This window comes from Rattus rattus, chromosome 2 (assembly GCF_011064425.1).
Source record: "Rattus rattus isolate New Zealand chromosome 2, Rrattus_CSIRO_v1, whole genome shotgun sequence".
Taxonomy (NCBI): domain Eukaryota; kingdom Metazoa; phylum Chordata; class Mammalia; order Rodentia; family Muridae; genus Rattus; species Rattus rattus.
In genome coordinates this window covers 40,051,545-40,064,670 of record NC_046155.1, presented here as the reverse complement: position 1 = coordinate 40,064,670, position 13,126 = coordinate 40,051,545, and the positions used below count along the sequence as shown (strand labels likewise).

The 13,126-nt window shown below is 42.1% G+C and overlaps 1 protein-coding gene across 1 annotated transcript in view; it reads left to right on the top strand.

Moving 5' to 3' along the window:
• Positions 1-12,704, top strand: part of Blnk (B cell linker) — a 66,112-nt gene extending 53,408 nt beyond the window's left edge. Inside the window, exons 13-17 of the mRNA XM_032891950.1 lie at positions 12-43; positions 3,637-3,713; positions 4,975-5,058; positions 6,722-6,877; positions 12,326-12,704. Coding sequence (XP_032747841.1) covers positions 12-43; positions 3,637-3,713; positions 4,975-5,058; positions 6,722-6,877; positions 12,326-12,445 — 469 coding nt within the window. The 3' untranslated portion in view covers positions 12,446-12,704. The remainder of the gene's footprint in view (positions 1-11; positions 44-3,636; positions 3,714-4,974; positions 5,059-6,721; positions 6,878-12,325) is intronic.
• Positions 12,705-13,126: the final 422 nt, after the last annotated feature.

The window sequence follows — 13,126 nt, the reverse complement described above, 5'->3', positions numbered from 1 at the left end:
CTTCCTTTCAGACCTGTCCTTCAAAAGCCTGTACCCCTGCCAAGTAAGTACAAGATCGTGACAGCCAATCATAGGAGGAAGGTAGGGCCAGGCACGGGAGTGAATGGTACTGTCACTTCCACTGTGCCAGAGTGCTTCCTAGTCTGTAAAATGGGGCCAGAAATATTCATTTCATAGAGTTGTTTTAAAAGGTAAATATTTTTAATCTTCAGGATTGGTTGAATATCTACTTATCAGTCAGCATCATATTAAAAAAAAAATAACAGTACAGCTATTTTCTGGGATTGAAATACCCAGAATAGTATGATAGGTACTTAACTTATATCTGAAATATGTTTTAATGAACTTCATATACATCTATAAGATGTACCCTAAAATGAGAACATGGTAATTAACTGTGTAATTTTCTCAAGGTAAACATCACCTTAAAAACACACTTCCTCCAACAAGGTCACACCCACTCCAACAAGACCACACCCACTCTAACAAGGCCACACCCACTCCAACAAGGCCACACCTCCATAATACCTTTGCCTCTGAATCCAAACCACCACATTCAGTCAAGACATTTTATCACAGAAAGAGAAAAGTAACTAATACAATAGGCAGACATTTTTCCTTTTTATTAAACTGTTCATTACTTAGTCAAGAAAGAAAGAAAGAAAGAGAGAAAGAGAGAGAGAGAGAGAGGGAGAGAGAAAGAGATAGGCAGGCAGGCAGGTATAGAATTTGATTGGCAGAAGGAATGGTTGGAAATAAGATGACAGATTTAATAAAAAAATTTAATAAAAAAAATGAGTGTGGTAGGCTATTGATATCTGAAAGGGGATGGCTTAGTAGGGTGAGGCTGGGTTCGCAGGGTCTTTTCATGACTCTCGATGTATTTAGAGGTGAGATAGAAAGCGAAGGAGGAAGAAGAGTCCCTGATAAGCCTTCCATTATATACTCATTATATATTATTATTATATAAACTGCCACCATATACATTTATGACATATGGTATGTCTAAGTATATTTTTTCTTTGGTAACTATGATTTTTGTTCATTTTATTAATTATTCTCTTATATATTTGTATTTTTAGTACATTAAAGCTTCCTGTGTTTGGGCTGCAAGCACTCTTAATGTCACCAATTTGGCAAATTTATGCAAATTTGCAGTGATGGGATTAACCTCAGAGCTTCATGCCTATAGATAAGTGTTATGCCACTGAGCTATACGTGGAGTATGATGTTCTAGTAGTCATTCAATTAAAATACAGAATCAAATCTGGAGAGATGGATCAGAAGTTGAGTTCAGGGGCTGGAGAGATGGCTCAGCGGTTAAGAGCACTGACTGCTCTTCCAGAGGTCCTGAGTTCAGTTCCCAGCACCCACCAAGGCCTGTAACTCCAACCCCAGGGACCAGTGCTCTCTTCTGGCATCTGTGAGCACTGCACCCACACACATATACACATATACACATATACACATGTACACATACACACATATACATATATACACATATATACATACACACATATACACATATACACTTATACACATATACACATATACACATACACACACATACACACATACACACATATACACATATACACATATACACATATACACATATACAATATACACTTAAACATTAAGAATTTTAACACATGCATACATTAACCAGGTAAGAAGTCAGGCTCACAGAATGTAGCTACTACTGCTCTTCATTTTCCTCCAACTCAATGAAGGGGGTAAGAAAGAAAAACTCTGCATTTAATTTGGAATATAGTCCAAATAATGAAGATCGACCATTCAAATAAACAGAGTAATTGTCATTTACACATACAAAATCATATTCTTGCTACATAACTTGATTTTTTTAATTACACCTTTGGTTCACTTTAAATAAAATTAAACTCATACTCGGTAGTTTTTCTGCTAATTCTAACACCACAAAATGAAAATGTCTATAGAAACTTATTTTTTCTGTTTAAAAAGCTTTATCTTTTGTTTGCCAGCTCGAGTCATTCTTTCATTTGTTACTGATCATCCATCCACCATGTGCCAGCCACTGCTTGAGCTAAGGAGAGACGAGGCTGAGTCAATGGCCTTGTCCAGATGAAAGTTATGTCACTGCTGAAGGAGACAGGGGGCAGGACAACAGACAAGGAGATAAACGGTCTCATACTAGGCAACCCTAAAGTGCCATGGAGAGCAAGGTAGTGGGTGGATGGGGGGTAGAATCTGACGGGGATAGTAGTGAGAGTCACCATCTTAGGTGGGGTGGTCTGAAAATGTTTTCTCTGACATGGTATACTCAGGTCTTTTTCACACACACACACACACACACACACACGCACACACACACACACACACACACACACACACACACCACACACACACACACACACACACACACACACACACACACACACACACACACACACACACACACACGCACACACACACACACACACACACACACACACACACACACACACACACACACACACACACCACAGGAGGTTCAGCTCAAATATATATATATATATATATATTCCCAATGACTAGATCTACATCAGGCACACAAGAATGAAAAAATTAATCAAACAAACAAACGAGTATTTTCTCTATTTCCTGTGTTTCTATTAGTCAGACTGTAAACTTGAGGGAGTTTTCACTTTAATGCAAGGATTCTCAAACATTTTCCCCTTGAAACCACTTTTAATACTTTTAAAATGCACTGGAGACCCAAATACCTTCCTACTAATAATAAGTATATTAAATTAAAGCTGTCAATGAAGGGATATGGAGAGGATATGTCAAAGTACTTTATGTTTGTCCGTGAAAATTATTCTGCATAATAAAATAAAAATAATTAAATGATTTAATGACAAAAATTAACACTTTTAGCTAATAGGCCATTTTCAAAGCTGTAGGTTAGAGCCATGGATGTGTGAGCTGACGACCCCCTTGTTTTATGCGTTGGATAAGTCACAAAATGGAGCATGAGGAGACTGCTTCTCATTACTTAAAGCTTAAAAAAATAAAACTATTAAATAACCAATTTAAAAATTACATTGGATTCATTGCACACTAACATAAATATTTTTGTGAAAACTATTTCAAACTAAATACCTGTGTCTCTGTGTGTGTGCATATCTGTGCGTGTGCGTGTGTGTGTGTGTGTGTGTGTGTGTGTGTGTGTGTGTGTGTAGAGTGGTACTGGATGACATTTTACAAATTTTACTTACTCCTAAGACAGGGTCTCACTACGTAGCCCAGGCTGGCCTTGAACTCGTGATCCTCCTACCTTAGTTTCCTAGTAACTGATATCACAGCCTGCATCACCAGGTCCGACTTGACAGAACTTTTCATTTCTGGAATCAACAGTCTGTTGCTGTGCTTGCTGAAGTAAATGAGGAAAACCTAGACTTTTCAATGATAAGCATTTGTCAGCAACGAAGACCTCAAAGGCATCTAGAAGGATCTTGAGGATCTAGAGGGGGTCCTGAGCACCCCCCACCCCCGCAGTCCTGAAGATTTTTCAGTTCTCAGTGTGGCCCGTAGCGCTCATGCAGCAGTGAGGCACAGGTACTGTAACTGCACAGAAATTCCTGAAGGTTAATGGGGTTCTCAAATCTCTTCCAGGGTTCACAGAAGGGGGAAGCCCAGCTGCAGACGGACCGGTACCTAGCTTCCCATTTAATTCTACTTTTGCAGACCAGGTAGGGCATGAGCCTGATGCCCTTGGACTATTTCCAGTGGATTTCGGGAAAGGGCAAATTGTCCTCTGAGAAGACAATTTGGGGTATGGCCCAGGATGGAGTCTGGAGTTTAACTGAGTTGGTCCGATGGATACAGAATGTCCTGTTCTTTTCAGTGACTAAGAGAGACCTCGCCCCATTTTTCTCTCATGTCTATTGCAGACGCCCCAAATAACAGTGTTTCTTTAAAACAGTGAGGGACGTGTTGTTTTGGTTGTTATTCCTCTCACATTTATTTAAACTTTATAATTTCCTCAGAATAGACCTGTGGAGGCCTATATCAAACAGAACAGCATAAAGACACAAAGAAGGGACTCTGTGTGCCCTTGAAGGTGACAAGTGAACAAGTATCCTTATTTGTCAAACTCCAGTAAGACAATATCACTGCACAAACATGAGGATTTGAGTCCCTTTTCCAACACCCCCCCCAAAAAAAAAACCCAGACTAGACAAAAATGCAATGAAGAGGGAGTGTGATGCTGTCTGTGTGTTTATGATCCCAGCACGGGAGAGACAGAAACAAGAGATCCCCGGGATGGGTGGCCTTCATCCAAGCTTAGTCCTGGAGCCCCCGTCTCAGTGAGTGATGCTAATTCAAAAAGCAAGGTGGACAGCTCCTGAGAAGGAACATCTAACGTTGATATCGGACACACTTGCATACACGCTTATGTGCACAGGTGCACACACACTCCCGTGCACATATAAATACACGTACACTGAAATTAAAGCCTCAAGAATAAAACATGGACTGGGAAGATGGCTCAGCAGTTGAGGGCTGCTCTTCCAGAGGACCCAGGTTCAATTCCCAGCAACCACATGGCAGCTCACAACTGTCTGATACTCCTGGATCTCACAATCACGCAGACATACATGCAAGCAAAACACCAATACATATAAAATAAAAATAAATAATTTTTATAAAGACTATTCGCACAATGAGAAAAGAGTATATAATTCATTCAGGAGGAAAGTGGTTCAGGAATCTAGTGAGGTTCATTTATGTTTTAGCACTAAATTTAGCAGCGAATGCCAAATGGGAACGAGCTAGCCATATAATCTTTGTGGTTGGCCAAAGCCCAAAACTCATTTTAACATTACTGGTAAAGATGTCGATTATTGTTCCGGTCTTGGTTTCATAAAATGGGCCACTTAAGCACTGAGGTTAAATTTTCATTTCCTTTGAGGACCAGCTCATGTTTCACAACGCTTTTCTGTCTCACAGGAGGCTGAACTGCACGGTAAGCCCTGGTACGCTGGCGCCTGCGACCGCAAGTCTGCTGAAGAGGCCTTGCACCGATCCAACAAGGTTTGGGCACCTAAAAATCCCACATCTGCGCCCGCGGTTCATCATAAATGCAACTGGTTGTTGCGTGGGTTAGGTGCAGGGGCTATTTCCCTGCCCTCCCCTCCTCCCCGTTCTTGGGAGCACCCGTTGTTCTTTCATCTCCTTCCTGTTTGTCTTTAATTTCAAGGCTCCAGGGGGTCCACTACCCTCAAACAATGGAAAGTAGCAGGAGGCCGGGAGGTCTGGGGAAAGACCTGATGCTGCCAGAGCCCAGCTTTGGAGGAGGGAGGGCAGGTTATTTTGAACCAATGAATGGGGCTTAGGATATGGACAATGAAACTACCTGGAAATATTGTTTTGAGAGCTCAATATTGGGGACAGATGGGACAGTGGAAGATTAAAGTTTCCTTTTCACTTCCTCTGTTCTCCCATCTTTTTTAAAAAACAACCTCAAATCCCTGTCAAAATGTCACCAATCAGCTGGTGAGGGTTCTTTGCTCTGTTTAGACAGAAATCATCCGCAGACCAGGAGAAGACCTTTTAGGGCTGTCTCCAACGAGTTAAAGTTTTCCTCAGTTTTTGCTTCCTTCTAGTCCAGCCCACTCTAGTTAGGGGAAAAAATGGCCCCCTTTTATGGGGCCCAGCGTGGCACACCAGGGAACGTGGCCCTGGAAAGAGACTGTGTTGCGGAGCGGGTATGGTTTGGAGCAGAAACAACCTGTTTGTATGGGCCAATCACATCCTTGCTTTCTTATGACTCACAGTCACTGAGGCTCCTGTTTTGAACCAACTGCTGTCGACCTCCTTAGCGAGTCCACCCGGAGAAGGGCTAGTGCTTTGGCCAAGGTGGAAGTGGTTCCAGGGCTGCCTGGAGGTTGGGAGGTTAACCTTTGTTGCAGTTCCTGCGAGCCCTGGTTGACTCTTCAGCCTTTGGAGCCAGGACAGTCAACCGCAAGGTTTTCAGTGTTGTCCCCAGGCCTCTGTCGCTCTTGGGTGGTCATCACAGTCTGGCCCACTCTGCTGTAGTCCATTTTAAATGCTGTGGCTGTCTCCGTGGCTTACTTCGGGTCACACATTAAATCTATTAGACCTTACTTAGTCCCCCGAAAACCTTGTGAATTTTGTACCATTGTTTCTGAGATAGATCTTTTTGTCTTTTTCTTCAAATTCCTTCCTATGGGTGAACACCAGTTGTTGCAGTTCTTCTTCTTATCTTAGGTCATGTTTTGTCTATAATTTTTAAAATGTATGATTCTAAGCTATTTTAATAAAATATTTAATACACATTGAACTTTTTAATAGATTTTCAACTTTAAAATAAGTCTACCAAGGTGAGTGTTTTCTTCAGCTAAAAGCTTGAATTCCCAGTTTAGATTTTTGCTTAAGGAACTTGGAAACATAGGCTCTCATTTGAGAGACTCTCGGTTTGATCTTACTGTGTCCTTTTCCATGTTTCTGAATCCCAGGGAGCCCAATACCTCAGTCAGCACGTTAAACACTAGCGCTGACTTTGAGTATCCATTTTAATAAGCAGTATTTTTGGAAAATAATAAATTCCAAGCAATAACAAAAACACGGAGCTAAGTAAGTAATATTTGAAAATGATAAAATACTCTTCACAAACTGATTTCTAGCTGAAGGAAATTAACTAATACGATCACTATGCTTTACTCTCACTGAACAGGACGGATCATTTCTTATTCGGAAAAGCTCTGGCCACGATTCTAAGCAGCCATACACACTAGTTGCATTCTTTAACAAGCGCGTATATAATATCCCTGTGCGGTTCATCGAAGCAACCAAACAATATGCTTTGGGAAAGAAGAAAAATGGCGAAGAGGTCAGTAGCTGTTATTTCTCCATTTGTTTATTTCCTATCTTGAGATAAGAAAATAGTCACAGTCATAACAGGTAGCCTAGGTGGGCCCAAAACTCCTTAGCCCAGGCTGGCTTTGAACTCATAATCCTCCTGAGTTTAGGATTGCAGGAGAGGATCACTGTGGCTGGCTGGTAACTTCTCTTTAACCCAGCTCTGTATCTACACATTAAATACAGTGGTAGGATGCTCTATTAATGCCAGAGATCAAGGAAAGAGTGTGAAAGTACTTAGCCTCAGGGCTGTATATATGTTATAAGTAGAACATAAGAGGAAAGGCCACGGTTTGAAATACTATTTAATGTAGTATACGATGTACACTGTGTAATAGTATATCTGATGGGAAGTCAGAAGAAAGTGTGATGCATACGCTAGTATTTTAGTTTAACTTTTAAATTGCATATGTCTGTGTGTATGGCGAGCATGTGGGGGAGGTATGTGGATGCCCAACACTAACATTAAGGAGTCTTTCTGGATTGCTCTCTACCCTATTGCTTGAAGCAGGGTCTTTTGATTGCATATGGCTAGTCTAGCTAGTCACATGTTCCAGGTATCCCCTGGATCTGTCTTCTGAATACTAGAAGTACACGCAGGCCACTGCGTCCACCTGGCATTCTTATGGGCGTTGGGGATCTGAACTCCCATATTTTTGTTTGCATAGCAAGTGCTTTGTCCACTGAGCCATCTCCTCATCTCCTACTTCCACCCAGTAAGGGAAATCTGATAGGATTATTAGTCCAAGAAAACCCGTAAATGAAAGTTGAAATGCCAAAGCCAATTAAGGTTGTAAGAATCAAGGTCATGAACTAGCGTTCCAAAATCAAAGCCTGGGAACTGCACTCTGGTACCGAGTTAGGTGACCAGGGAAGTACTTGAGAATCCAGAACTTGATCTGAAACATTAGGCTATAATTCTCGGGCCAGAATGAGCTTATGTAATGAAACACATAGGCCTTAAATAACCAACAGAAAGGTCATTAATTAGGAGCAAAATGATAGCTAATATGTTTCTGGTTAGCTAACCTGTTCCTGTTCCCATAAAGGAATTGTGGAGTGTGTCAGAATAACCCATTATCTTTGTCAGTGTTCTATCGCCGTGAGGAGACACTATGTATGGCCAAGGCAACTCTTATAAAGGAAAGCATTTAACTGGGGGCTTACTTAAAAGTTTCAGAGGTTTAGTCCATTATTACCATGGTGGGGAGCATGGCAGCAAGAACAGTAACTAAGAGCTACGTCCCGATCTGCAGCAAAGGGAGCAGCACTGAGCCGTGTGTCCTAACACCAGTGACACACTCCCTCCAACAAGTCCACACCTTCCTGTCCTTTTCAAATAGTGCCACTCCCTTATGACTCAAGCATCAAAATGCATGGGCCTAAGGGTGCCAATCTTATTCAAGCCATCAGACCCATGAATGGCCCAGAAAGGAATACTTATTCTCACCTTGAATGATGGGTTGGATTTGAGTCTGTGGAATGAAAGATGGAGGAAAGAAAAAGGAAAAAAGGTGGAAAAGGATGGTTTTAAACAAACAAACAAAAAAAGAGGCACAGACAAGGTCCTCAGGAAGAGACACTTAAGAGCAAGCATGGTAGCACTTACCTGTAAGGCCAATGCTTGCGAAGATGATGGTAGAAGATTGTGAGTTCAAGTCCATCCTGGGCTTTGGAGTGAGACCCTGACTCAGATTTTAAAGTGGAAAGAGGAAGAGAGGAAGGAAAGAGGGGAAGGGAGGGAGGGAATGAGGGGAGAAAGAAGGGAGAGATGGAGGGGAAGGAAGGAACATTTCTAAAAGGTATTTTCTAAAGGAGACAGACCTTTCCAAACCCAGCATTGTTTAAAAAGAAATCATAATTACTGATGCATCTGCCTTTTCCAGTACTGAGGCCCTGGCCATGCCTTGCTCACTGTGCCTTTCCAGACCCGGAGGACAGTGGCTTGCTTTAGGGGATGCTGTGTGAATGAATTCAGTTGTTAGTTGAATAGTTATAGACAAGAAACCTTGTTTTCAAAATGTGGTTAAGACACACAGATCAAAGTAGGATCATAGACCTCTTGGTTATGTTTAGGTTACAGATGGGCATACGACATCCTTATACAATGATATATGAGCATCAACAACCCCCCCACCCCCGCCAATCCCCTGCCCCAGCACTGGTTACGTATTTCTGGGTTGTTATAGTAGCCATCTTCATGGATGTGCTGTGGTACCTCACTCACACTCCTCATTCCGATGATTAGCATTGCTCAACATTTTTTATATGTTTATTGGCCACTTAAATTTATCATCTGTGCAGAAATGTTCACCTCACTCCCTTGTACACTTTCCAGTCGAGTCTTCCTATTCTTGCTGTTGTTGAGTTTGCCATTACTCCCCCTGGGGTTAAAGTCGGGCGCCACCACGGCCAGCTCTGAGTTTGGGAATGTAGGGATACATTTCCCTTGTTACTCTTTCCTGAGTTGTCTGGGAACACTAATCAAGAGCAGAATCGCACTGTCACTTAAAGCACTGTCATTAAATAACCGTTCTAGTTTATTTCCCAGCCTTCAGTTTCCAGTTGCTCTTAGCTTCCCAGCACCCTGTGCTGCTGGCCGGTTCTGCTTCTGCCCTCAGGGTATTCCGGCGTGTTTGTGCAAAGGTCGTGACACTTACCCCGGTGGGTGGGTTTGCAGGATCTCCACAGCTTCAGTGCAGGAGAGAAACAGCCTTCTCTGAGACAATGTTCAGTAAAACAGCTCTCCTTTATTAGGGGTAACAACGTATAAATCTTGGGGAGGGGTAGGGGGTTTTCAGGGTGAGCGCACATTATTGGTTGTTGGGAATGCTTCATTTGCACGAAGAGGAATTCCAAGCATTTGCTGGATGTGTCCTTATAAGGAGAGAGGAAGTTAAACCTATAATTTGGCCACCAGGCTATATGACTACCTCAAGTAGGGCAGAGGTTGGGGTTGTGTTACAGGCTGGATCCATGCAGACCCAGAGCAAGGAGGGAACAGTCCTAACTCCCTCCTGTCTCAGGATGAGGTTTTTGTGGTTTGGACACTTCTTGGCTTCTTGCTCCGAACTGGCTCCCCTAGCGCTGGCCTTCCAGCCCCACCCTGTGCCAAACAAACAGCGTGACTGTATCATTCTATTTATCACAGAAGAGTTTCACTGGCAACAGTGAGAGGGTTGGATGATGGAAGGACTCAAGATAAACTTTTAGATCCCTGTCTGCTTCCCTCTGCTTGTAAAGCCTTCCATTCCTGCTGCAAACTCGATCTTAAAAGTCTCTTTGAAAAGATTCTTTAATCGTAATCAGTGTTAGGAAAAAGTGTTGATGCTGATAGGACGGACCCAGGAGTTGCTTCACTTCCATATCTCCCCAGGGGTGTAGCTCACCTGCAAAGGACATGAAAATGGGGAGCTGGGAGCTGTCCTACTCACAGGTCCTGAAATTTTCTGATATAAACTGAGCTCTCAGAGAGAGCCAGAGCTTCCTTGCCACACTACTCAACAGGAATTCTTAGGTTCCTAAGAACCTTTCTCTCTACCTCAGAATCAACAGGTCAGCACTCCGCTCCACTCTCAGCTTAACTAGCGCCCGGACCAAAATGTGTAGTAGATTATTCTAAAGGTATCTGGCAATGCTGAAAATCAACTTTAAAAATCTCCTTTAAATAATTTGTAAGAAAAATAGATGTTTTCAATACACTGATCAGAAAAATAGGAAAATGAAAATTTGGGCTATCTCACACCAACTATGCATATGTTTTTAAAGATTGTTTCTCTACTTCTATTTGTATATTGTGTGTGTGTGTGTGTGTGTGTATAGTGTGTATAGTGTGTATATGTGTGTGTGCATTCACTAACCAGTTAATTGTTTACCTTTTCATGTGGTTGTTTTGACTTGTACAGTACAGGGTATCATTCAGATGGCAAGACTGTTAAACCCAACTGTATTTCATTTGAGAAGTTGTCCAGTATTATGAATATATTGTTATTCAATGTGGAGATCTTGGAAGTCATCCAAACAATCAATAAAAATGTTTACCTGCTTTGTTCCAGGCGGCTATCAGGTGTTAACAGATTAAGGAACACAATGAAGTCAATAGATACCAATTCCATAAACCATGCACCAATTACAGACCAATTACTCTAAGAATGACGAATGTACTTACTGATGACGTCACACTTTTATATGCATAATGCATATGGTCTGTGCTATGTTCCTTTAATCTTTTATTTAAGACTTTGATCATTTTCAGAACAAACTTTCTGACATCTTTAAATAAGTCTTATAGACAGTGGGGCATTCAAATATAGACAGAGTGACACACATGGCGAGAGTATAGCAGTGAACCTCATTGTTACTTGCACTGAATTACCTCTAAGTTTACCAGCAGCCAAGAACAGGTAGAAAGAAGAGAGCTCCAAAGCTCCCCTTTCTTGTTCAGAAAGGAAAACAAAAATATAAATGTATCTAGGAGATAAGTTTTCTAGTTCTGAATCCTGAGTAATCCTGAGTAGTATGTCATTGTGTTTCAGTTTGCTTCCCTCACTATAACAAAAATTCCTCTCCGAATCAACTTATAAAGATGAAAAGTTTATTTTGGCTCAGTTTGGAAGGTCTTAGTCAACAGTAGATTGGCCCTCCTGGTTTTTTGGTCCCATGGTGAGTTGTGACAGAGTGAAATCACACATGAGGAGGAAGGACCAGAACCTCATGATTCCCTCAAGGGCACTTCCTGAATGAACTAAAGACATCCTGTGAGGCTCGCTTCTTAAAGGTCCCACTAATTTAACATTAGTGGCACTGTGGGAGCCTAGCCTTTAGCACATGGGCTTTGTGGAGATTGTCAGTACTTGTGCCACATTGCAGATAATTTGTGTTCTGTGAGGGTTATGAAGAAGTCTATCACACGGCAGTTTCATGTTTGACAGTATGAAGCAATTTTTAAAATGATTGATTGATTGATTGATTGATTGATTGCTTTTTCAAGACAGGTGGCTGTTCTGGAAGTCACTCTGTAGACTATGCTAGCCTGAACTCAGGGATCATCCTGTCTCTGCCTCCCAAGTGCTGGAGTTAAAGTCATGCACCACTATACCCGACTCAGAAGCAAATATTTTAAAACATTTAGCAAATATTTAAACAAATAATACATCGTAATCAGTAACTTGTCTAAGTAGGTGTTATAGTTGAAGTTGTCCATATGGCTTTGGACTTACCGAATATAGGAAAGTCCAGAGCCTATCACCCTACAGGGTCCAGGCTTGTTAAACTAGACAGACACTTCTGGGCAGTGTCAGTTGAGCCCCAATAACCGTGAACAACTTGAGAAAGGGGGCGCTGTGCGGGGAGACTAGGAGTGGAGAGAGGGTGGAGATAACATAAGCAGAAATTGACCCGCCATGTTTTCCTTCTCCAGTACTTTGGAAGCGTTGTGGAGATCATCAAGAACCACCAGCACAACCCCCTGGTTCTTATTGACAGTCAGAATAACACGAAAGACTCCACGAGACTGAAATACGCCGTGAAGGTTTCATAGCGAAAGAGACGGTCGACATCGCTGTCCCAGACATTTCCCCCATTTCTTCTTTTGAGAAAACTTCGTGTTCTGGCTGTGAGTCATCAGCGATGAGGGAGAGAAGATGAATGAAGCCACTGAGACTTCATGAATGAATGAATCCACTCCTCCGTAAGATGTTCACACGCGCTTTTCTATGGCCTGACTTGATGAAGTAATAGCTGGGGAGGGTCGGTTATTCTTCTACTAATATTGTCTAAATAAATGTATTTAAAAGAAACGGGTGTGATGCGTCCTCAGTGATATAAGGAAGCAATACTGTATTTTTAAACTAAGAGAAGTACACTCTTGCGTACAACAAAGCTGCTGGGAATTTTGCCCCCACGGCAATCATTGTACCGTCTACTGCTGAGACGTCCTCTCAGGTTCCGGTATTGGGGAACACAGCATACCTAACATGCTAACCTTTCTCCATCTCCCTGAAAGAGTCCCTTAGAGGGTAGGTAACCCTACCCTGCTTCTCGAAGCCTTCCTCTGCAGGTAGAATTCTCAGAGACGCTAGGAAAATCTCCAGGAGATCCCATCAGCTTTGCCTATAACTGTCAATGCTCAATAAGAAAATGAGTTTCCGCAGAGAACTTCTCCGGCAAGCTAGCTGGTGGGACGGGAGGGAACATAGCGACTGAAGGCAACACCTCAGGC